Here is a 25141-nt window from a genome sequence, read left to right on the forward strand (position 1 = left end):
TGACATGAATGCTTCATTGTAAACATGGTAATCTTTACTATCTTACCATCCATCCCATATGACAAGAACACATCAACTAACTCCAACATATCTTTGGCATTTCTTCTTACGTATTTGTCGATAAATGATAGATACCGATATCTGAAATAAGCCTAATATCTACTAAATCAGTCCTAAAAACCTGATTAAAAGGTTTTCTGCCAACTATAAAAAAAACAAACAAGCCAAAAAGAAAAAAAGAATACAGTGATTTGACGATTGGTTCTTCATCCAAGAGCAACTTTAATAGAAATGTAAAGGGCAAAATATGTGGCAGCAAACATGGCAAAGAAAGGCACATCCACTGTTTCCACAAGGCATAAATGTGATTTAAATTTGGCTTAAAGCTTCATCTAGCATAAGAAATAAACTCTAAGTGTTCCAATACAAAACAAATGAAACCAATAGACAACATGAACTGGCATATTTTTCTCCAAATATATTACAGCTTTTAGTTTTATATATATCTATATATATATATATATATCTATATATATATAGATATATATATGTATTTATAAAGAAATTATACGAAAATAAAAAAAGAAACTAAACTCATTTTTTAAATCCAAATTCAATTCACTTTAGTTTGCTTCATGATGGAATAATATACACACATCCTCTTCAACAGAACTGAAAGACAGAAAGAAAGACTGTGATTAAACTCTTGAAAAGTTGGATCAGTAAAAACTTTCACTTCTCAACAACTTAAAAATGCTAAAACCCTAGAGTTAAAGGTGCCCTGTGGAGTTTTCTCTTAAACAGACAGTTATGTTTAAATTCAGTTTTACTCACCAAACTCTTTGTAATCATTTGCATCCTTCAGGTGTATATCCAAACGTGTTGAATCTTTAATTAGCAGATTAGCAGGAAACCAGCAGCAGGTTGTGAACCACTGTGCCAATTTTCTTGCACTGACCAATATGTAAATGCGTGATATAAATGGGCATACACATGAAACAAACAAATGGTGGTCCAATTGTTAAAAACGTTGCTCCATAGGCTTGTTAGTAGTATTGGAAAAAAAAAAAAAAAACTCCACATGGTACCTTTAACTTGTATTTCTTGCCTCCAGTTTTCAGCTACTAGAGGTAGAAAGCTGCTGAGCCTGAGTGGAGCTGAGGTGGGATGAACCATCTTTGTTTTACACATTTTACCTAAAATATTTATATAATAATTGCCAAACTTATAGCATTTGCCAAGATTAAAATTGCACTAATCCATAATTCCATATATTAACAATGGATCGAGTAAATTTGGAATGTGAAAGATGTTGCTTGTAGTGATGAATTCACCAACTCTGCCGGTCTACTGAGCTTGTTTCGGTTTCATGGCACATACAATGTTTGGTTCAGTCACAGCGTCCTCATCAGCCCCATCCTCAGAGAGCTGCTTACATCTAACAAACTCTGATAAACCCACTCTACGCTCCATGCTCAGCTCCAAAAACCAGACAGAAAGACGTGAGACTAGTGGTGAAGAAAGTGGAACATATAGCAGATAAAGAGCCAAATGTTTCTCTCTGGAGTTGGTGGAGACCAAAACAGAGCGAAAAAGAGTGAAAATTGAACATACATTCATCAGGTGAACACATTCACATAAACATCATAATAAGGTGGATATCCTGTATGTTAGTGTTCTGTTTTCAGGTTGTTCCACTGCCCTCAACTGACCAAGATAAAGAAAAGAAAATAAATAAAAAGAAAAATCAGTGCAGCTTTAAATTTACAATAGATTAAGCACCTTAGCTCTGGTAACTTGAATCTTTAAATGTTTTACCATAAATTTGCTCATTAATTGCTTTAAAGCTGAATAAAAAGGGGCCTTTCGTGTGTTTTGTTTGTTTGTTGTGTTAAACCTTTGCATCTCCAAAATGTAAACCAAAAAAAAAAATAAATAAAAAAACATCATCACTCATGAGATCATGAGAAAAAACAAAAAAACAGCCTTGTTTGAAAAGATGAGAACTCCTAAAGTTAAAAAGGTCATAAAAATTAATGTAGCTTTATTAGAATTATTCATTTCGGTTCACAATGCTGAAGCCCACCACAATTTTTCATTCTCTCAAGTGTCTAAGAGTGTTGAACTAACAAAACAGATTACCCACACACCATCAGCTTCGCAAATTAGTTGCTTCACCTTGACCTAGAGCCAGGAGCTAAATAAGGGTGGGAGGAACCAGAAAAACTGCGTGGAGAAGGAAGGAGGAGTAAACACAGAGAGGAAAAGGATAAGAAGTAGGGAGGAGGGTGAAAAGGACAACGAATGAGGTGTAAGATGTAAACAAGAGAAGAGGGAGTGGAAGGACGAGAGCTGAGACGTATAAGAGAAAGAAAAGACGAAAAGAAGAAGATGGAGACAAAGAAGGAAAGAAATAGACATAAAAATACATATAGAAAGAGTGAGAAAGGCATGAAGAGGAAGCAGAAGTTCTGACTGAAGGTGAGTAGAGGCAGGGCTGTGAGGAAGAGGAGGAAACTGAAGCGCAGTCTCTGCTGCCATCTTGTGGTGAACGTTTGTTACTGACAATTTTCCCTCCATAACTGGTGGAAGAAAAGAGAAACAAAAGAGCTGCTGTTTACTTATTCGGTGAGGCAGCTTTCCTCAACATCCCTTACGTACACCCCATGTTTGGTCCTATATTTCCCACAGTGCCTTTCAACTTTTGTGTTGAAAGTTTTCACAAATTTCATAAAACCAACAGGTCACAGATGATTAGGCAGCAATCTTTAATGTACATATTGAGTTTGAAGTTGTTTTTTTTTTTTAGGTGTCTGTTTATTCCTGGTATCCAAAAGGTGAGGCTGGGATTCTTTATTTCAGACATGCACAGTTTGCTGTGTATCATATGGATCCTCTGTGTACTTACTTCATGTATGAGTTGTCTCGCTGACATGTTAGCAGCATTAGTCATTTATCAAATATGTAACTGTTGTTAATGGTATTTCTTTACCTTCCATCGGTTGCCACAGCTATTACACAACACAAAGGTCGTCATGGGCTCATCAGCGCTGCGTGTCTGCACCTATAACATACGCCAAGAGGAAAAAGTGAGCGATTTTAGTCTAAACTGTGTCCAGAAACGGTTGTTATTTTGTGTGTGTGTGTGTGTGTGTGAGAGAGAGAGAGAGAGTCGATACCTGTGTGTACGTGCAGCTCTTTCCGTGACACTTGTTGCAGATGAACATGTCCGTCTCACTTCCTCCGACCTTCGACAACTGATGTTCTCTGATGGACTCTTTGGTCAAAGCCTCTCTTATCTGCTTTAGCTCTGCACTCGCCATCTCCTACACACACACACACACACACACACACACACACACACACACACACACACACACACACACACACACACACACACACACACACACACACACACACACACACACACACACACACACACACACACACACACTTTGAATGCTTTGTCTGAAACAACCAGTTGCATTCAGGTACACAGGATTCAAATATTTACAGAGATTAGATACAGTCTCTGATATGTCCTAGATCTGTTAACCAGGAAAAGCTGTGGCCTTCATCCACACACACACACACACACACACACACACACACACACACACACACACACTTTACTAATTAGAACCTTAATTGACATAATACAATGTTTAGTCTTTTACCCTAAACTAATCTAACCATGAAGTCACTCTCAACATCACACTAAACCATGTGTGAGTGACTGACCTCTGCCGTCATGCTGGCGATGCGTTGAGGCGAGATGTTTCCACACAGGACGTTGCGCCGCAGGTCGGGATTCTTCTGGTCCTTCAGGTTTGAGATGCGGCTTCGTAGACGACTTTTATACTTCATGTCTGTAGACTTAAACTCCTGGAAGATCTGTGAGCACGGCGAGCAGTCAAAGACACAATACACTCACAACTGATGAGCCAATACCCAGTGGGTATCAAATAATTGATTAAGTATCTTTCTTTAGTGTCTTCTTTTAGTGTCATAATCTTGCACAATATTTAGCTTGAAGCCCAACTCAAGGAGGATTAAATGTGCATAGGCACAGTCGCAGCCCCCACGAGGCTGTAATGGACATAAAATAGAAAGATGGCCTAACCAAAGATCCAAAAGTTCCTTCACACTGCTAATATAGCTCCAGTGTTTATCTATCAAAATAAAACACACCCTGTCAACACATTCAGATTAAGAGCTTCCATTCGGGTGTCAAGTTCTGTTCTGTTTGTGCATGTGTATAATGTTTAATAAAAGTCACAGTGTTGATCGTGTGAAAGGATATGTTCTTCAATTTGTGCTGCAAGGTGCTCGCAGTCAACTCCAATGGTCTTGTGGTCATCTGGAACAAACACACACACACACACACACACACACACACACACACACACACACACACACACACACACACACACACTTAGCTTTCTGCACGTTTTCAGCTTTAGATACCAATTCATTTACATTTTTACAAAACTGCAAAGCAAAATAATGACACTGATGAAAAAGACTTTTGTGGTAAAAAAAAAAAAAAAAGAAAAAGAAAAATAAGGCAAAAAAAAAACGCAAAAAAAACTAAATCTGAAGTTATTGATTGATTATTGACTAGTTTAAATTACTTACATAACATGCATTTGTAAACAAAAACACATCTGCTGCCGCCGTCTGAAGCTTCAATCCAGACATCCAAACATTGTGTTCAGACAAAACATCAAACTGACATTAAACCTCTGTCTAAGCTGCCGTCACAGACACACATCTCCTCACCGTCGGTCTGCAGCGCGGCCACCAGCAGCTCTCGACACTTGTTCCGTACGCTGTCGGTGGTGACGGGGGCGGGGGGGAAGGAGGTGACCCGAGCGGGAAGGGTGGGAGAGGTTGGGGTGGTGGGGGTCTCCCCAGACTTCTTACTGCTGACAAGGAGGAGAGAGGTTAAGTAGGGTTTAGCAGGGCGAGACTCAACTCTGTGAATCTTCAACGATGACTTCCTCCTGGAGCAGTAGGTGTCATCACTGTGCGACGCACCTTTTTTCGCTGTCACAGTCTTTGGAAGTGGATGATGACCTCACAGGAGAGCCTTCCCCCTTCTTCTCCTCCGACTTCCCCTCTGATCCATCTGTGGGGTGTTAAACAGAACACACACACACACACACACACACACACACACACACACACACACACACACACACACACACACACACACACACACACACACACACACACACACACACACACACACACACACACACACACACACACACACACACACACACACACACACACAGAGCAATTAAGGATATGATTTAAATATTGATTTATAAAAGATCGTCCACATCACAGCACAATTTCTCTAACATCATTTTTTCACATTAGGCTTATACAGACAAATTGATGAGCAGAAACTAAGTACAATTTGTTAAATAATCAATTTATCATAATTAACAGATTAAATTGATAATTAAAAAAAAAAAATTAATTCAACCCCTAATTCACATACAGTTATACTTCTGTATTTTTTCATTGACATAATGAGAACAACAGAACAAAACCGCCTGGCTGTAAAACTCTAATGGGTCCTCGCAATGATAGAGGTACAAGAGCACACAACACACACATGCGCACGTACGCTCACATGCATGCGCGCACACACACACACACACACACACACACACACACACACACACACACACACACACACACCCACACACACCCACACACACCCACACACACACACACCCAGCAGTTTCTTCCAGGACTTGATGAGAGCTTTGGCCAGAGTCTGAACCTCTTCATCTGAGCTCTGTTTCCTCACCGCGTTCACTGACATCCCGACTCTGGTGGACTACAGACAGAGAAGAAGAGAGAGATCAGAAACAGAGGGAGGGAAAGAGGAAATACAAGGTGTCCATGTAAAGAAATGTACACAAGTTTTTCTGTTAATATAATACATAGAAGCTCTGGAGGCGAATGTTTGACATCTATTCTGTTTAAATGTGCATAAAGAGTCAAAAGATTTTGTCTTTAGCTTTAACAGTAGCAGTTCAATCATTCCCACAGTAGTTCTGTTGCAGTGCATGCAGCTGCACGCCCCGTGCACAGAAATGTTGTTCTCACTGACAAGTACACACAACGATACACAAACATGGGATATAAAAGATGAAGCAGAAACAAAGCTGATGCTGTGAATGGATGTTAACCTGGATTTGAACTAGTACCCGGTTTGTTTGTATTCCAACACTGACAATTCAGATGTTTGTGTGGTTACAGTGTTTGTGATGGCAAGATGTGAAGCGTTTCACTGCATGTGCTCACAAGTGTGCTCCGTTGCGTTTTGTAACCACAGTCAGCAGTGATGTCACAGTGTGTGGACACACCCTGGAGTACACTTCTACATAACTACAGCGAGGTAAGAACCTAAACCACTGCTGGATGTCCACGCCTTGCTTTAACATTCATAGTAGCTGCAGTGCTAGTAGTATACTAGTTACAGTAGTAGTACAGGTAGCAGCAATGACAGCTGGTCTACATCGGGTTGTGTCTGCTTTCAGGTGCACTTGGCAGAAGGGTGGAGTTAATTACCTGCAGGGTCTCCAGAGACATCTTGATGTTCTTCAGTTCCCTCAACATGTCGAGAGCACCTTCCTAGAGACAAAACAACACACAACGACCTTCATATTAATTTCTTACCCAGTAAATGTGCGGCCCACTCGCCCCACTTCAGTATATGAACACATGGTGGATGAACAGAATGATAATGCATGGGTCTCCGCCAGATTTGTGTCTGTTTAATAACCCAGTCAACTCTGAGTTATGACATACATAACATATACATCTGTACATTCGGGTTGACTTATACTTTCTAGGGATGCAATTATCGCAAATCCACACCCATAAATCCACTTAGAAATCATAAAAAGAAGATGCTCCTTATAACTCCAGAATTTGCCTCAATTAGCACAATTTTAAGATTTCCTCAGTATCAAAGTCATACAGCGATATTTGTCGATACATCCCTGGGTACACTGCAAACAGGAAGTGCTGTTTGCTAACTCAGCATACTTTTAATGGCACCAATTTGCCAAAATTTACTAATCTACTGCACTTATAAGTATTTTTTTTCATCAGTAAGACTCAGAATGTCAAAGGGTCAAGATGCCATTTTTTCGACTCATGAAGATTCATGGTTTCTTCCCATTAAAACAAAATTCCCTCCCACGGCTGAACAGCTGTCACCCACATGCCCTGAAATTCAATGTATTGTAAAAGGTTACCAAGAGAGTGATGGAGCCACAAGATCAAATTTTAGCAAGAGCAGCGTTCTCTGGGTGGAGCTCCTCCTCACTGTTGTTGTCCTGCTCTGTTTTTAATTTCTCACTTAATGATACAGGAAATTTTATTTTGGCAAATAAAAACACAACAGCTGCACAAGTCAGTGATATGGGATGGGGTCTTTGCAGCAGCTGTTGTGATGCGATTTAAGCTGGAGAAAAGGTGATGCAGTAGGTTTACATTAAAGAAATTCAGTGGAGAGTCAGTGGAAACAGGGGGAAGAGAAAGAAAGAAATTACAAAATGATATGACAAATGAGATGGTCCAGCAGTGACAAAAAGCTGGACGTGTTCCCACTTTGCCACATAAGCGACACAGATCCAAGGAGACATGCAGAGATAACATGACCTAAGGATGGATAGAGTTGGAAAAAGACAACAGGAACCAGATTTGGCTTTAGAGAGGGAGTCAGATGAATGAGAGGTGAGGGAGAGCAGGGAGAAAGAGAGGTGAAGAGGAACAGAAATAAAAACAGCAAAGGAGAAGTGGCTGTTAAAGAAAGAGGAGATGAGTGACAAACTGTGTTGTATTATTCATGCATCTTTTCCCAAATCCTGCTGTGACATTTAAGACAAACATCACTTCATTTGTGTGCAAACTGTTAATGTGAGACCAAGAGTCCCCAAACAATGTTTCATCCCCCCCAGGCTAAATTAATAAAAAATAAAAAATAAAAACACAACTTTCCATCATCATCATTCATGTGCAATCACTGAGAATTATACATAAGGCTAGTTTCTGCTGCTACGGTTAGCCTCAGAATGATGTATTTGATTAATTAACTGTTTGCATATCACCACCTTCTTTAGATCTGGTAAAGCAAAGAACAATTTCACACTCAGTCATGTCTGTTACACTGGCAGGATTCAACAACAGTGAAGAAGAGAGGTAATACGATTTACATCCACCCGCAAACTAGTGTAACAATGGTTACCCTTAGCGTTAACTATAAACTTAGTTCTTAAGTAATCGATCTACATTGGGGTCGTGGGTAGAGCAACGACACGGGGACAGCTTCATCTGGATAACTATAATAACACTTTAATGTCCGCTTCCAAAGTCGGACAACTGAACACCAATAGCCATCATACATCACCTCACTGCCTTACATCATATCACTCCGCCAATCTTAACCATCACTAACTTTACAGGCGACGTGGATTATGTAGTTTCCAGTCCTAAATTATGGAACAAAATACAATCTATATGTACTGTCTCTGTACTGAAGTTGCCATTACTTAAATTCTTCCAATTCTCTCAATAAACCTGAAAAAAAAAGAGTTAATCTACAAAATAAATCTGTACAAAAATAAATCGCATCTTACAACATCATCTAAAGTCAAACCTCAATCAACACATTTCTAAAGCAAAAACATGAATGAAAAGAAATCCCGCTCATTGCTGATAGAAAAGCTTGTAAAAGGGCAGAATTACACTCCCACAACCTTTCTTATTTCACTCAGTCTTCCTATGTTACCCACAATTCAAAGTGACAGCCAAGAATTCAGTCAGAGATTTAAGGCATGTTATGCTAGTAGCGGCTAATCAAATCAATGCTGTGGAGCTGGCTAACGAGGTCTAGTTAACTCACCTCTGTTTATATATCAAACTTACAAACATGTACAATATACTAACAACATGATACAACACAAATGATAAATATCTCACAATACACACAATATCAATGTGTGCTTGAGTGGTATAGCAACGGCAAATACATGGTGTTGCTAGCTTGACTTTCCTATGTTATTTAGCTGTTGCTTGCTCACTCCACCCTGTGGCCAGCGGTTGGAAATACAGCTCTTCACATTAGAACACAGAACAGCCAATTCATCCAAAAATCACAAAAACATAGTTTAACCAAGCAGCAAAAAGACAGTTATCAGTTATGTGCTGAAGCTAGAGGAACAAGATTTTAGTTTTTTACCTCAGGGGTTGGTGGAGATCAAACCAGAGCAAAGGGGAAAGTGAATTTTTGAGAATTAGCCGACATTCATCGTGTGGACACAAATACGATTCCAATAGGATGATAAAGCTCTGTGTCAGCTGGATGTGTAAACAGGCAATTCTTTTCTACCTTAACCATAAGCACTTGATATATAATAATATCAAGATTATCATTAATCAGAGGTGGACAAAGTACACAACTCTATTAACTGAGTTAAAGTATAGATACTCCAGGTCAAATATTACTCCTAAACAAGTGGAAGTTGCTCAGTCATATTTTTACTTGACTTAAAGTAGTAGTTGATTTTAAAAATATTTAAGTATACAGTAAATTTATATCATTAATATCATTTCACCAACCTTTTTCTTTTTTTTTTTAACAGTGCATTTACAGAACCAAATGACTCTGAAACAACCTAGTGAATGAACTGACTGACTGTAGAACCTGTAGAATAAAAAGCTTGTAGAATATAAGACAAACTGCTACGAACGCAGCGTATGGCCTAATCGCATTTTTGAAAATTAAAGAAAACTCATTCAACTGACTAAAAGCTGCTTCAAAGTAACAAGTACTTTATGAAATGCACTGGACTGTTACAGTAGAGTACGATATTTTTCTTTCAAGTGTAGTGGAGTAAAAGTCATAAGTTTCCAACAAAGTAATACTCAAGTACAGATACTTTTTAAGTACAGTATTCAAGTTAATGTATTTCATTACTGCCCACCCCTGTCAATATTATCAATTTATAATATCATTATCTATGTTGGATTTTATGTTGTTTGGGATGTCTTTCTTCCCTTGAGGTCAAAAATGGCAAAATGCAGCTTGAAATAAAAAGGGCACATTAAAAAGTAATTGGGGAAAAAATGATAGGTTCATACAAGTTCATTCACTTTTTTTTCATTTAAGTTTTGGTTTTTCTGCCACTACGGAGTTCAGAGGTTGAAGCCATCTAGTGTCCACACTGTTCTGCTGATGTGATGTGTTGACAGACAATCAGGACCCCATTTATGACTCAGTCAGTAAACAAGAAAACAAATAAATATATTGAAACTGAATCAACACCCTGTTCAATGTATTTTTACTTCAGCTGGAGGCAGAAATTATTTAGTTTTGTGCCATTTCTGGAAATGTAACTTTCATAATGGATTTGAAGTTATCAAATTAGCACCCAGTTTTCAAGTGTCACTGTAATGATCTTGTTTATGATGATTTATTTCTATATAGATTAAAGCCAACAAACCTCTCAGCTTGTGTCCAACTGTCCCAAGGTTTCTCATATCATCAGATTTCAAAATAAAGTGCAAACAACACTTCCAAAATTAAAATGATTAAAAAAATTCCCTTAGTCATCTTTTAACGTCTGTTTACTTTTCACCTCTATAAAATTTGGATGACTTTTGGAGCAAACTGAGGTGAATTGACAGGATAATTGACTCCAGGTGTGGATGTTTGAATTGGCAGCTGTGATTTACGACCAATTATTTCCAATCATCACAAGAAAAGGAAAAAAAAAAAACGAAAAAAAAAAAAAAAACAGCTGTAGCAGCAGCAGCAGCAGCAGCAGCAGCAGTGTGAGATTTTCAGTACATATTGGACCAGATACAGATTATAGATAGAGTCTAAATCCTCCTGCACAGGAGCAGCTAAAACACACTCACCGTGTTTCCAGAATTTTCCCTCTCTCAGCAGTTAAAGGTAGAGCCCATCACCTGATCGCATTTTTCTGCACATGCAGCAACTGTTGTTCCACTCACCGTATTCTTCTTGTGCACCATTTTATCCAGCTTTTTGGCGATGCGCTCCACTTCCTGGTTTTTAGCCATTTTGAGCGGAATCCTGTCCGTCAGCTCTGCTCCTCTGCAGCGGAGAAAACCTCCACCGGTGTGGAAGCAAAACTCTCCCAGTCTCTCTCTCTCTCTTTGCCTCTCTTTGCACAGTCAGTCTGTCTCCTTCTCTCCCAGCTGCTGCCTCCCTCTCGTTTGTTGTTGTGTGACACCGTGGGACGCTGGGAGTTGTAGTTTTCTTTTAGGATCTTTTCCAAATTCAGCCTGGAACATCCTGGAAAACCCTGAAGAGACTCAGAAATATTTCACCACTTCTCTAACATTTTGTAGTCTGCCATCAAATGCATAGCCTACCAAATTAAAGGTGTGCTGTACTCACTTCGTTGAGATGTGTTTCAGCTTGTATTTGATGGAGTGATGGAGATAAGGATTTGACTGCTGGTAACTGCCCATCTAAAAAATAAAAACACTTGCAAGTGAGTCAGATCAGATGAGCTGCTTGTGGTGAAAATCTAAACTTGTGACACAGTTTTCTGTTTCAGTTTTTCCATCATCACATTTATATTTCACAATCATAAAAGAAAACAATTCTCCAGAAATCTCTTCTCCCCTTGTGTGTACAGCCTTTTCACTCCTGATTTGAACACAGATCTTTAACTGCGCACATGGTTTGTATGAACCAACACATCCTGAAGAAACATCATTTCATTTTGACTGTTTTTTATAGTTTGAATGACACATTTTTGAGCTTGAATTTCATTCATTTATCCACATCAGTCTATACCTTAACCAAAATATAAATCCCTCTTCAGGACTAAATTGTATTTCTATGGGTGAAAAAAAACAACATGGTGACGTAGAGCCACATCTGTATTGTTTCAGAGAGCTATTTAGGCAACGATTTATTTGTGATAATGGTGAAATGCACAGAAGCTGATTGGAAAATGAAAACAAGCAGGCTGCTCAGAAATAACTGACTGAATGGAAACATTTGTTGAATAACTGTGAAGTCCGTTTCAATTCCTCCAGAAGAAGATGCGATTATGATTGATGCTGATAGATCCTTTCCATGTATTTACTGTGTTCTTCCACTAGATGTCAGTGTCGTAAAGTTATTTTGTACTTGGTGAACACTAGGAATATTAATGAACAGTGTACATGAAACTGTAAAATACACCATTTATTTGGAAACAACTTCATTCTACACAGAGAAAAAAAAGGCACCACCCACTTTAGTCCAGTGCAAGTATGTAACTGTAAAGCATCATGTAACCCAGTAATGGGACCATTATGACTTAAGGTTTGGCTTTATCATTGAATATTTGCAATGGACAACTGAATTCTTTACATATTATTTTTTGGTCTTCAACTGTAGCATTTAAAAAAATAGTAACAGTGATCTTTATCTACTAAGAGCAGCAATGGCTCAAGTGGTAAAGCAGGTTAGTTACCAGTCACCGCTTTAGTGGTTTGATCGCTGGCTCCCCTGAACCTGGGCTGAGTCACGAAGGATATCTGATAAAAATAACTTGTGCCAGACCCAATGTGCCGGTGATCCGTGGTGGTGACCGCTCACAGGAGCAGCCGCAAGACAAAAACAAAGTTTCTTTACAGAACGCTTTTCATATAGAGTTGAAAATAAATTATAAAAACCAAATATGACGTTTGATCAATAAGATTAGATTCAATTTTTTACAAGTAACATAAAATATAAAATCAAATTCACACCTCACTGAGGTTCAGGACCCCAATAAGGGTCCCGACACAAATGTGAGGTGTCACAAGATGATTTATGGCATAAGTAAGTAAGAAATTTTCGCTACACAAAATGATTTGAACTTTTTCTGACTTTTTTCAACCTTTACTTTTTTCTTATGAAATACTGGATATTTTGGAGCCTCAAACTTCAAATGAAACAATCTAAGAAGGAAAAATCTCTCCAAATCTCTAACTGAACTGTCAGCAGTCGAGTTGCATCATGGGTAAATGTAGGTGCAGACAAAGGTGTAGGTGGAATGAAAAAAAAAAAAAGTCATATCTCTGGTTCTGCTTCATTGACTCTAATCCGGTTCATGACTGTTAAACAGTGTTGTAGGAGTGTTCTGTTGAATCTGAGAACTCTTTAAAGACACGAGCTGTGACGAGGTGTTACTTCATTTTAAGGAGTCACAGCCAAAACAGGTAAAGAACCATTCCTCTAATAGCAGCGTCGATGCACGCTGGCAGACGGGGGCTAGTGATTTATGTCAAGAAAGAGCAAAAAATAATTGGAAATGTCCCATATGTTTCATGTAATTTACAACAGATTACGTTTTTAAACAACCTTCCCCCCGCACTGCCTGCCAGCAACAACTCACTGAGAGTCGACTGTAGTGGTTCTGTCTCCTTCTAAATTTAAATCAGACTGTCCTCCCTCCATTTGAGACGAGTAAATAATTGTTGGAGAAACTTTTTTTTTTTTTTTTTTTGTCTCGTGAAGTCTTGCAGCTTGATGTCTGCAGCCAAGAATCTCCTCCAGCTGAGGATCTGCAGAGCAGAGCTGGCAGTGACATCAACAGCTGCTGGATGAGATAGCTGCCAGTCTGAGTGTGTGAGTGTGTGTGTGTGTGTGTGTGTGTGTGTGTTTACTACAGAGAACCTGGAGAGCTCGGAGGTATGCAGCAAGGGAGAAAAAGATGCAGAGGAGAGAAACTCATCCAAGAGATGACTGAAAGGAAACAAAAGCAGCTTCTTCCTTCTCTTTTCTTCTTTTCATCATCCCCCTCTGCTTTTCTTTTCCCCTTCCCTCCCCCTTCCTCACTGCCTGCTTCTTCCCTTGATCCTCTGCTCATCAGATTTCTTATTTGGTCTCTCTCTCTCTCTCTCTCTTTCTCCTCCCTTTGTCATCTTTTCTTTTATCATATATTTTTCTTGATTTTCATTCTTTCTCCTCATCTCCGATCCTTCCCATCTTCCATCTTACCATCACCCCTCCCTGGTCCTCTTCTCTTTCTCTTTCTTTATTCTCATCTCTCTCCCCTTCCTTCCTTCTTTTCCTTTCCATATCCTTCATCTCTTCTTTCATTTCTTCCTCTTCCACCTTGATCTCATCTAATCTAATCTCTCCCCTCCCCTCCCTCTCATTATCATCCTCTCTTTTTTCTTCTTCCCCCCACTTGGTCCTCCACTCAGTTCTTCTCTTATCCTATTCGCTCTTGTTTCCTCATTGCTGCTTATCTCATCCTTTCTTTTCTTTTTCCTCATCCTGTTTTCTTTCCTGCTTTTTTCTTTTACCTCTCCTCTCACCCCCTCTTCCTCCCTTTTCTACCATATTTCTCCTCTCTCCTAATTCTTCCTCTCATCAATTCTCGCTCACTATCTTTTTCATCCATTTCTCTCATCCCCACATCATCTTTCCTGTCCTCTCACCTTCTGTCTTCTCATCATCCCTTTGACTTTTTCTTCTTTTGTCTCATGTCTAGTCTTTTTGGCTTTTCCTTTCCTCTCTCTCGTCTTCAGACTTCTCATCTCTTCTCTCTTCTTTTCTCTTTTTCCTCTCCTTTCTTTCTATTCTTAACTTGTATCAGTTTAAACCAATGAGTTCTTGAATTCTAACTCTGTAAAGAATCAGGTTAAAGTTAAAACAATAATGCTGCTCATTTTTGTTGATTTGATGTTTTTACTTTATAAACCCTCGATTTCCACTGACGCTGATTCATCAAGTTTATTCTGCAGAAAGTGAAGAGGTACAGAGAGGGTTTACTGTAGCTGCAATGGGAGTTTTATTTAGCTTAAATATTTTTTCACTTCCTACATAATAAAAAATAAGTATATTGAGCTGAATTACATTTGTAAACCGACCTTCTTCCAGTTGTCTGAGACTCTAGTAGTATACAGTAATTCATTTAGTTTGTGAAGTGGCAGCGATGGGGGGCTGGGGATGGATGGATAGGAGGAGGAGGTTCTAAAAGAATAGCCCGCAGGATCTCATTAAAAAACAGAAGAAATTAATGGGAACTATTTAATTTTCATCTGTGTGAACTGACCTTTGAGCTATAGCTCTTATGAAGTGTGAACTTCCACTTCCATATAATTCAATAATATAATATAAGATTCTGAAATGGACCATTCTTTATGATGAGTACTGAAAAGATCTTCCCTTTTTTTTCCAATTATTATGGCGGCACCGGTCAGGAAGTGCTGGGAGAGAGAGTAGGGGAATGACACGCAGCAAATGGAGTCAAACCGGGTCAAACTCGCTGCTCAGGATAGTTGAGCATTCGGTTATCAGGTTTCCCTCCAATAAAATCATTTTGACTACAGAGTCACTAGCCGCGTTTCCACGAACCTGCTTATTGTGCAATTTGAAATTAAGAACTAAAAAACGAGTAATGTCGCAAAAAAATGTACATGCTTGCATGAGGTGGTCTGTCAGCCTTTTCGACAAAGCAATATTTCGCAAAAGTGAAATGGAAACACTTTTTCCGCAGTTAAGTCAAATGACATGACTTAAGTAGTCACATGACATCCAAAAACATTGCAAACTATTTTCTACCAAAAATCCCTGATACGTGGCCCCTGCCGGATACAAGCCTTTCTGTCATTATGTTAAATACCTTACGTCAAATGCCCTCGTCGCCTTCGGTTACTACAACGGCTACTGCGGTGGATGCAATCAACCCCTACAATTAGTGGATGCTGGAAATCCTTCGCCATGTTTAATTGGAATGATTCTGCGAGAGGAGAAAACCCAGCTTTATTCACATAACATCACTCAATGGAAACACAGAACATTTGCAGGAGTGTTTTGTCAACTTTTCTCTTTCTTCTATTTTGCTCAAAACTGCAACAGAAATCTGGCTAGTGAACCACAGCAGACTGTATCTTAGTTCATTATAGCCTTAAGTGTGTTACTCATATGTGAGGTAATGAATTCAGCCTCTGCTCTGACGAAGTTTCGGCAGACTCATTTACCATCAGAGAGGAAGACGGAGCCAGCTCAACACAATACTTGGCCTGCTTTCTGAAGGAAATAAGAATGGCTCCATCCATCCAACCGAGAGGACACTTCCTGTCTGAAGTCGTTACTAGCTGTGACTCCATAGATCTAGTGTAAGTAGAAAGGACACTTCCTGGTGCTGAGGGTCAAAATGAACAACTTGGGATCAAGGAGTCGGTACTTCCTGTTTCAGATGGTTAATAGCTGAGACTCCAAAGATCCAGTTAAAATAGAGAAACGCTTCCTGGCGTCAGAGGAGACTTTGAATGAGTCCATAGATCAAGAAGAGAGGGCACTTCCTGAATTCAGCTGCTGATAGTAGGTTTCATTGATCTAACGCACACAGAATGAACACTTCCCGGATACATAGATCTACTCCAGGTAGAACAAACAGTTCCTTATGTCACAAGTTTATCCAAAAGACCAAGGACAGAAAAAGGTATAGAATAAACCAGAATCAAAATGCTTAATTTTACTTGTGAATGTATAAAAAATCTTAATCAATCATTAAAACATTGTTTGATCCTCTCACTCTCTTCACCTGGCATCATTCTTTGTTTGTGATTTGTACACAACATCTATAAAGTTACACACTCCGCACCACTCGCATTGTGATTAAAACACATTGTTTTAAAACCATGTGTGGTCTCCTTCCTTTGCAACAACAGCCGCTCTCTCTGCTGCTCAAACGTTAACCTACTGTAGGAGAAACTGTTATTTGGTATAATGGTATTTTCCATTTAATCGTAACACCCCTTTAATTTCATCCTTTAATCGTTTTTCTCCAGCATCAACAGCCAAATCACCCATCACAGCTATTCAAACGTTCCTTGGAAAGAGACTCACCGAATTCAGTGATAGCAGAGTTGACGGGAAAGCATCGATTCCCAAGGTGCAATAAAAAAATAATCAGAGCTTTCCTACTGACGACCTTATACACTAGAAACCACGACAGCAAGAAAACAGCAACACCCTTGAACTTATGGATGTCCGCCAGCAAAAACTGCTCTAACTGCTCTCTGCAAAAAAAATTAATGAACGCATCCCAAAGAAAAAACATTTCAACACCCCACAAAGGAAAAGCTCCAATTCTTACATGAGTACAACAATAAATACTGTCCCAATGGCCCTAAATTTAAAAAGCAAATGCAAGACAGCATTAAAGCTCTATACCCCTAACAGTCTGTACAAACCCATGTATTCAACAGGCAACTGACCTCAATCACAAACAATAGTCACAACTCCCTGAACTATGCAGCATCCTGAAACTAATGCTTTAAGATGAACACCATCAACTCTAGTTACACATAGATCAACCTGTTTCTAATCATGCAATCTAAGTTTGTGTATTTCTAAGTTTCTATTTTCTAAAGGCTCCAAAAGTTGAACATTAATGTAAAACAGAAGTGACATAAAGTTTTTGCAGTGGATTACAAATATTTCTAACTCCGCATTAGAAAACGTATTATTGTGATACTTTGATCATCTGTAAATTAAATATAACAACAATTCTAACTTGATTCCAGTTGCATTGTGGGTGTAAAATTTCAAAGATGGTTCCCCATAGAGAAAGACACAAAATGAGAGCAGATTATTTGACAGTGCGGGTGTCATTGGTCCAATATTGGACATATTATAGTATATCACAGCAACAACCAGCAAGAATGTTCATTTAAAAGTGTAGGGTTTGCTGTCGCTGCCTTTTCCACAGTGGAGTTGTTTTGAAGACACATTGATGCACATCAGCTACAGATGAGTTTATCCTTCATGTTTTAGATTACTGAAACATTTTCTGTTCAAACACTGAAGCGGTGGGAAATATCTCAACTGATGTCACATTATCCACAAAAAATATGGAACCAGTTCTGCTTTTGAGAATTTAACATGCATAAAACCGATAAATCTTGTGCTTTAGCAGGGAAACAATTACCAACAAGTACCTTTGGAAAAATAATTCAGTGATAAAATGTTCATATGGCTCTTGTATTGAAGCAGCAGTACAATGGCGTCATTTTATTGCGGAAGTACAGCTGTAACAGACTCATATTTTTTTTCAAACATCAAAGAAACAGAAACAGGATGAGGAAACATGAATGTGCAGCATGAATGTCTCTCTGACATGAGACATGACTGAGCTGTGTGAGCTCATATCTGTCACAACTGACACATGAAGGTAATAACATGTTGTGAAATGTCTTGAAGTCTGAGGTGTGGCAGTTTTAAACACATTAGAAAAGGTGAAAACAATGTTTTTTCATAAGATAAAAAAATATTGAATTTATTTTTCAGTCAGAGTTTGTTATTGGCAATTAGAAGAACTGCAGGTTAAGACCCCTCCAGCATCAGCACCAGAGTTTAATGATGCTGGTTGCTTAAAAAATAACTATCAATAAACTTATTCATTGGGTTCACAGAGGAGATTGACTCCCAGACTCATTGGTGAAATTATTAAAGATCATTGATATTATTCTTCAGTGTGAGTTTGGTTTTGTTTTACAGCTTTAGCGTCTTTTTCTTGAATCAACTTAATTAACTTGAACTAAATATGCATCAGCAAAAACAACATATGTTGCATGTTTATTCTTTATACTGTAAATCTGATGAGTTCAGCTTCTATCAGGGTGTGTGTGTGTGTGTTTGAGTGTGTGTAATATGTATGTGTGTGTGTGTTTGTTTGTTTCCCCGCCGGGTGCCAACATTCCAGCCAGCAGACCACACCAGGAGACAGGAAGTCAAGAACAAGGTGGCGATGATGATGATGATGTCATCATCCTCGCACTGAGAATGAGAGTGTCGGTCCTGGCGTGGCACAGGTTCAGGACTCGAGAGCCAGAAAACAAGAGTCATCCTGAGACAAGGGAACCCTGAGAGAAATTTCAAATGAATTTCAACCCGGGGACAAACAAGTTAACAACACGAGTTTCAGCATAAAAGCAGAACCCATAACAAATTACTACAAACAAAGGGATCTCAGTATTTGTATTTCATATTCAATAAATGTTAACCTTTGTTTCAAGTCTCCTACCACTTGAAAATGTGTTTTGTTTGTTACTTCAGTGCAGATGGGGAGGAAATACTTGGCTTGTTCACTTAAATAAAAGTAGCTATAGGAGATTAAAGGAAAGACGTGCACTCAAAGTGAGAAAGCTCTGGCCTGTGTGACTGGTGGAGCTCAATTAACTGCATTATATACAGTTTGGTAGTTCAGCCCAACTGTTTCCATCCTAGTTTTCTCTTAATCTACTGGTTTAATTATTAACAATACATCGTATTTAACTATCTTATCATATATGTTGACATTTTTGTTTTTCATAAATTCAAAGAAACCAGATACCTCCAGCTGTCAGTGTTGTAAAAAGCGTGGTATTACCTTTTGAAAGGTAATAAAGCAGAACATTAAGTATAAAACAGCAACAAAAAAAAGGAAAGGAAGTTCCTCAATGTTTTACAGTTAGTGTGCTGTAAATGCAGATATTAGAAGAAGCTTATCTGTAATTACCTAGTAATAGTTTTTTTTAAAATTCCAAACTAATTGATTAAAGTTGGTTAATGGGTAAACCATATGAGACATAAATAATTATTCTTATGAGTACAAGTCTTCGTGCATGTGAACCATGTTAAAATCAGAATCATATCTGATTTCAGTGAAGAACGAGTCACTATAAAACTTTAATATGACATTGATAAACAAGTGTGTTGACTCAGGTCGACATGTTGCTAGGATAAACTATTACTGACACTCTCTTCTCTCTTGTTCTGCTTCCAATTTGCTTTTACTGGGAGATGATTTGTCCTCATGAATGACAACAGTGCTTGGTACAGTGTTTGCGTGTCTGTGCGTGATATTTCCTCATGGCCAGGTCACAGCAGGACTGAAGTCTGCTGGTCTGCTGCCGGCCGTGTGCGTGTGTGTCGATTCTGATGTATGTGTATGTGTGTGTGTGTGTGTGCGTGTGTGTGTGTGTGTGTCTTTTATGAGTGTTTTATGATGTGTGTGTGTGTGTGTGGGAAGGCATTGGTAGTCCCACTCCCACACACTTCCCTGTCACATCCCCTACATACTCTACACACACACAGACACACACACACACACACACACACACACACACACACACACACACACACACACACACACACACACACACACACGATGCTCATAAAGACATAGTGTATGTAGACACCCAAGTCTTTATTGAATTTACTGTCTGCTCACTTTTTTATCTTTGCATTATAAAATATTGATGACTTCTTTCAGCAGAATTTGTTTAGCATCTTTTGGATTAAAGTTTTCATGATTCCACATTGAATAGATAATTCCTAAAATATTCAGGCAGAGTTTTGGGGCAACTGAGACTATAAAAGTTCACGGAAACCAACATTATCAGCTGGTGAATGAAGCCTCCGGGTTCATGTCCTTCACTGCTCTATATGAACGTCATACTATTTCCTGCTTTGGCATTGGATGTAAATCCAGTCCTGTAAAATCTAATCATCTAATGTAGATGTTTTGCCCAGGAGACTGGCTGAAGGACTAGGAATATTTTCCTTCCGATACTGAAACTGATGATGTACAACTATATTTAAAATAATAAGGAAATACACTTAAAAAAAACAGCAATACAGCACTAATATGAGAGAAATTTAAATTATTGTCAAAAAAGTGCAATAAGGTGATAAATAATTATATCCAGGTCAGTAAAATGTAAGATAATAAAAGAAATGTATGAGGTCTACACACACACTCCATGTCTGTTTATTACCCTGTTTTGTTTAGTCGTCACTCATGTTGTGCGTGTCTTTATTTATCATGTACTGTTTACCATAGTGTGTGTGTGTGTGTGTGTGTGTGTGTGTGTATGTGCACGCGCGTGCGTGCGTGTGTGTGTGCTGTTGCTCCTCTGGGGTTAAGGACAGAAGAATAGCCGCAGCTCTGCAGCGATGTGAAACTGAGAAAGTGTTGGCTCCCTGCTTCTTCTTCCTGTCCCCCCACATCCACCACCACTTCCTTTCAATGGGACTCATGGGAGTTAAAGTGTCTGCCCATCTGTCCTTCAGTCAGTCTGTCTGTCTCTGTCTGTTTTTACTGTCCAGTCCACTAAGTTCAATCAAGATCTGCACCATCAGCTCAGTCTTGATGTCACCATAAGGTCAATTAGTGAGTGTTGAGGTGCTGGGAGGTGGATTTTGTTGCCTTTAGACAGAATAGCTGTTTCCCAGTGAATCCGGTCTTTATGCTAAGCTAGGCTAGCCAGCTATTGGATGTAACTGTAGTTGGAGGTATCAGTCTTGTAATCTAACTCTCGACTAGAAAGAAAATAAGAATAATTTACCAAAATGTTTAAAGTCCAGCTGAAATTTAATGGCATTTTTTATTCACACCTGCTATAAAAATCACATGTCCTGTGTTCTTTGGAAAAAAAACTAAACAAACCAAAAACAAAATATATATGTTTTGGTTTCATCATGATGTCCATTATTTTTGCATTAAGTTGCCTGAATGCTGTTACCTCTACTCTCCATATACCCAATGAAAGCAGTTCATTTGGAACTACATTTGTACAAAGCAGGAACATCAGTGTTGTATCACAGACAGTCACGCTGACACAAGAGCCACACACCCTGAACAACAGCCCACACTTACAATACACACGAACACGCGTCTCGTCCTCCACGTTAGCTTGTCACACGAGCCAGCTAACGAACATTTACCAAGAACAAGTGCACTGCCAATGTCAGACAGCTAATTAGCTACTCAGCTGCAGCACATTAAACAGCATGAAAGGGTACCTGAAGGTGTCCCCTTCATTTGGACTTGACGCTGGTGTGCTCCTTCTGCTTCAATATCACTAACAACCACATGAAATGTAGGCTACAAACTTTGAGAAGAACGTCCCATTTTCCTTCCTTTTAACCTTTTGACGATACATTTCAGTGGGAGTTGTTGTTTTGAAACTGTGAGTTCATAATAGAGGAAGTCATCAAACTATGGTTCGCTATAAGTGGGTTTGATTTTCGTTGCTCTGGCAATTTGTTCTATCAGTTACGCTAACATTGTACCCAACAAAGTATTAGCTGAGGTCTCAGAGTGCAGCAACATCATCAAAAAGAGTGATCAGACAGGTTGAGAAGAAGAAACAAAATCCAGATCATCTAAACCCCTTTATCAGGAGATAAACCTAGAAACCTAGAACCTAGAAATTTAATAATCCTTAATAAGCCTGTCCAGCTCTGTAGTGATGTACCTCATGTTCCCAGATATCAGCCATTACCTTAAGCTACGTCCGCATACGGTTTCATTTTAAAACAGCATTTTAAAAAGAAAACAATCACCATTCAGACGAGCACTTTAGCTCCGTATCAGAAATAATCTCCATAATAACACACCTGAAAATGGAAATAGCATGACCATTCACGTACACTGGGCATGCAGGTGTCGGTGTAAACAGGAAGCAGATTGTCTACCCTGCGCACATTAGTTGGAGAAAATACAACGAACGAGGGACAGCGAGGACAGCTGTAGCGTTAAAATGCAGAACCTAACTGCACGAGAGCCGCTAGCAAAGACATCAAGGTCAGCGACTCTTGTAATTCGTTATTCATGTTGCATTTACTAATGATAGTCGAGGCTGATAAGATCCAATCAGGGAGTGAACGTGGGTGTCTGCATCATTCATTTCCAAAGGTCCCAGTTTCTGCTTGTCCGGACTAAAACCCTGGAGTTTTCTTGAGTAGTGTGGACGCCAGGTGTAAACACAGCAAAAGTGATGCGCTTTAAAATTAAAAAAATATACAGTACGTGTGGATGTGGCCTCAATGGTGTTATCATAATCTGTCATCACCTGAGCTGCGACAATAAAACCCAGGTTGACAAAAACAGTTTCAGTGAGTTTGAGTTTGTTGTTTAGAGGTGTTTGCAAAGTCAAGGCTGAACTTTCAATCTCTAAACAGTCAAAGTTACATTAAACCATAGTGTTCCTTTAATACTGCTGAATCCACTTCTTCTCTGGTGAATTAAACGTGCAAAGCATGAGGTTGACGTCCAACTGGTCAAAGGAGGTTTTATTAGGTAAATGAGTCTCTGTCACTTTCCATCAACATAGTCATGAAGTAACAGGCTTTGTCCTTCTTTCAGCATGCCTGCCCTCATTATTCTGTATGTGTGTGTGTGTGTGTGTGTGTGTGTGTGTGTGTGTATGTGTGTGTGTGTGTGTGTGTGTGTGTGTGTGTGTGTGTGTGGTGTGTTGTGTGTTGCATGCAGAGTTAGATATAGGTCAGACTAGGATGTATGCATGGCTTTGTCTGTGTATGTGTGTGATTCTGAGTGTTGAAAAGGCGCTCTAATCTTTATCCATGTTACAAGTGAAAACAATGAAAGCACACACACACACGCACACACACCCTCCTGCTGCTCTCAGCATCTCCCCACTATGACAGCAGCACAATTCCCAGAAACTGCCCTCCATCCAGGACACACACACACATACATATACATACAAACACACACACACACACACAGACACACACACACACACACACACACACACTATAGATTCCTATCAGCTGTGTGTATAAGTGAGCACAGCACGTTTTACACGTGTGTGGATTGTGTATGAACTAGGTGCAGAAGGACAATGGTGGGACAAAGTGAGTGTGGCACAGCTCTGTGTGCATGTGTACATTGTTGGTGACCACACACACACACACATAAAGAGGGGATGCATGTTTGCTTTTCTGTGAACCTGTGTGTCTTTTGTTTGTTTGTTTTCCTCTGCAGACAGAATGCATCGTCAGCTGTTTTCTGATTGTTTGTGCTGATGAGCCCTGTACGGTGGCCCAGAGAGCTCAACACACTTCAACTTAAGAAAACAAATGTTATATGTATTTGCAGCACATGTTGTCAAACTGATGAAGATATTTTCTTAATTTACTCATGTATTGTTTGTATGCATATGTTTTCTTAAGTTACAGGGTATTGACCTCTCTCAGGCACCGTAGCTCTCCCTCTGATCACTTATTATGATCCTGTCTACTAGAAATCACGTTAATACAACTAATTTGCAACAGCAAATATGATTTGAAGGGAATCCAATTGTGACTGGATTACATTTTCTGTTAACATGATGAGGATATGATGTTAATTCATGTACATGGCAAGTCACAAAAATGTTGACACTGGATGTTTCTATAAAATGTTCACAGATAGCATATTTGTTTTCTGCTAGAATTTCCAGTCTTGCACAATCTCCACTTGTTGTGACTCCAGCTCTGTTGAACTGTTTTATGGTTCTGTTTAGACTCTCACAGCTCTTGGTTAAGGTTAGAGAAAGATCTGGTCTGGTTTAACTCAGTAAAAGTTCACAGTGACTGCGAACCCAAGAGGTTTATTTGGATATCACCAACACCACTTTCCCCAACCTTAACCAAAGTGCTTTTGTTGCCTAAACCACAGACGGGCCTGTGGATGCGAACCCCAGTCTTTGGTGTGACCATCTACCCCAACCACCCCAGATAGCTGCCAACTCCGAGCCGGATCTGCCTTCAAACCTGCAGGTCCGCATTACAGTCACATCCATTTTAGTCTGTGTTACAGACATGGCCCGGGTCCATTCCTGTGCCCAGACTTCAGTGGACGAGCACAAATATGTCTGCAGAATCAAAGATGTGGTCTGGAACTGGGCAGAACAAGTGCGCAGATTTTGCTACATGAACAGAAGCAAGGAAACTGTTCAGGAAGGTAAATCATACAATGAGGTCAAACTGTGTTAGAAGTAAATTAATTTCTTTTTGATTACGGTGAGTACTTATTAACTTAATCTCAAAAGGTTTGGACTTTGTTATTTGGTAGCTTGTTAGCCGGTAACTGAATCTGTAATCGGTAATGCTAAGATGCTAACTCTTATTAAAACAACTATGGGCAGGTTACTAAAAGGCTAATAAAGGTTGTCATAAATCTGTAGTTCAATTTTTTTTAACTGCATCTGTCAATTCTTACTGTAAATGTTAACTCCGGCTGTTTAGCAATGTTAGTGAGCGGAGTAGCCTTAATGTGCTAACATTATGCTAGCTAGCTAGTATAGCTGTTAA

General features: G+C 39.2%; 1 protein-coding gene across 3 annotated transcripts in view; it reads right to left on the minus strand.

Moving 5' to 3' along the window:
- Positions 1 to 257: 257 nt before the first annotated feature.
- The window catches only part of tcea2 (transcription elongation factor A (SII), 2), a 30267-nt gene continuing 5383 nt past the window's right edge, over positions 258 to 25141 (minus strand). The window contains exons 2-12 of one of the 3 annotated variants that reach the window (XM_056385872.1): positions 11459 to 11532; positions 11050 to 11353; positions 6595 to 6657; positions 5752 to 5857; positions 5041 to 5131; positions 4783 to 4928; positions 4303 to 4360; positions 3742 to 3895; positions 3180 to 3326; positions 2993 to 3064; positions 258 to 672 (exon numbers count right to left, since the gene is read on the minus strand). In XM_056385872.1, coding sequence (XP_056241847.1) covers positions 664 to 672; positions 2993 to 3064; positions 3180 to 3326; positions 3742 to 3895; positions 4303 to 4360; positions 4783 to 4928; positions 5041 to 5131; positions 5752 to 5857; positions 6595 to 6657; positions 11050 to 11118 — 915 coding nt within the window. In that variant the 5' untranslated portion in view covers positions 11119 to 11353; positions 11459 to 11532 and the 3' untranslated portion in view covers positions 258 to 663. Of the gene's footprint in view, positions 2583 to 2992; positions 3065 to 3179; positions 3327 to 3741; positions 3896 to 4302; positions 4361 to 4782; positions 4929 to 5040; positions 5132 to 5751; positions 5858 to 6594; positions 6658 to 11049; positions 11354 to 11458; positions 11533 to 25141 lie in introns of all 3 variants that reach the window. The other 2 variants (XM_056385870.1, XM_056385871.1) reach the window with 2 other exon arrangements.

Source organism: Seriola aureovittata, chromosome 9 (assembly GCF_021018895.1).
Source record: "Seriola aureovittata isolate HTS-2021-v1 ecotype China chromosome 9, ASM2101889v1, whole genome shotgun sequence".
Taxonomy (NCBI): Eukaryota; Metazoa; Chordata; class Actinopteri; order Carangiformes; family Carangidae; genus Seriola; species Seriola aureovittata.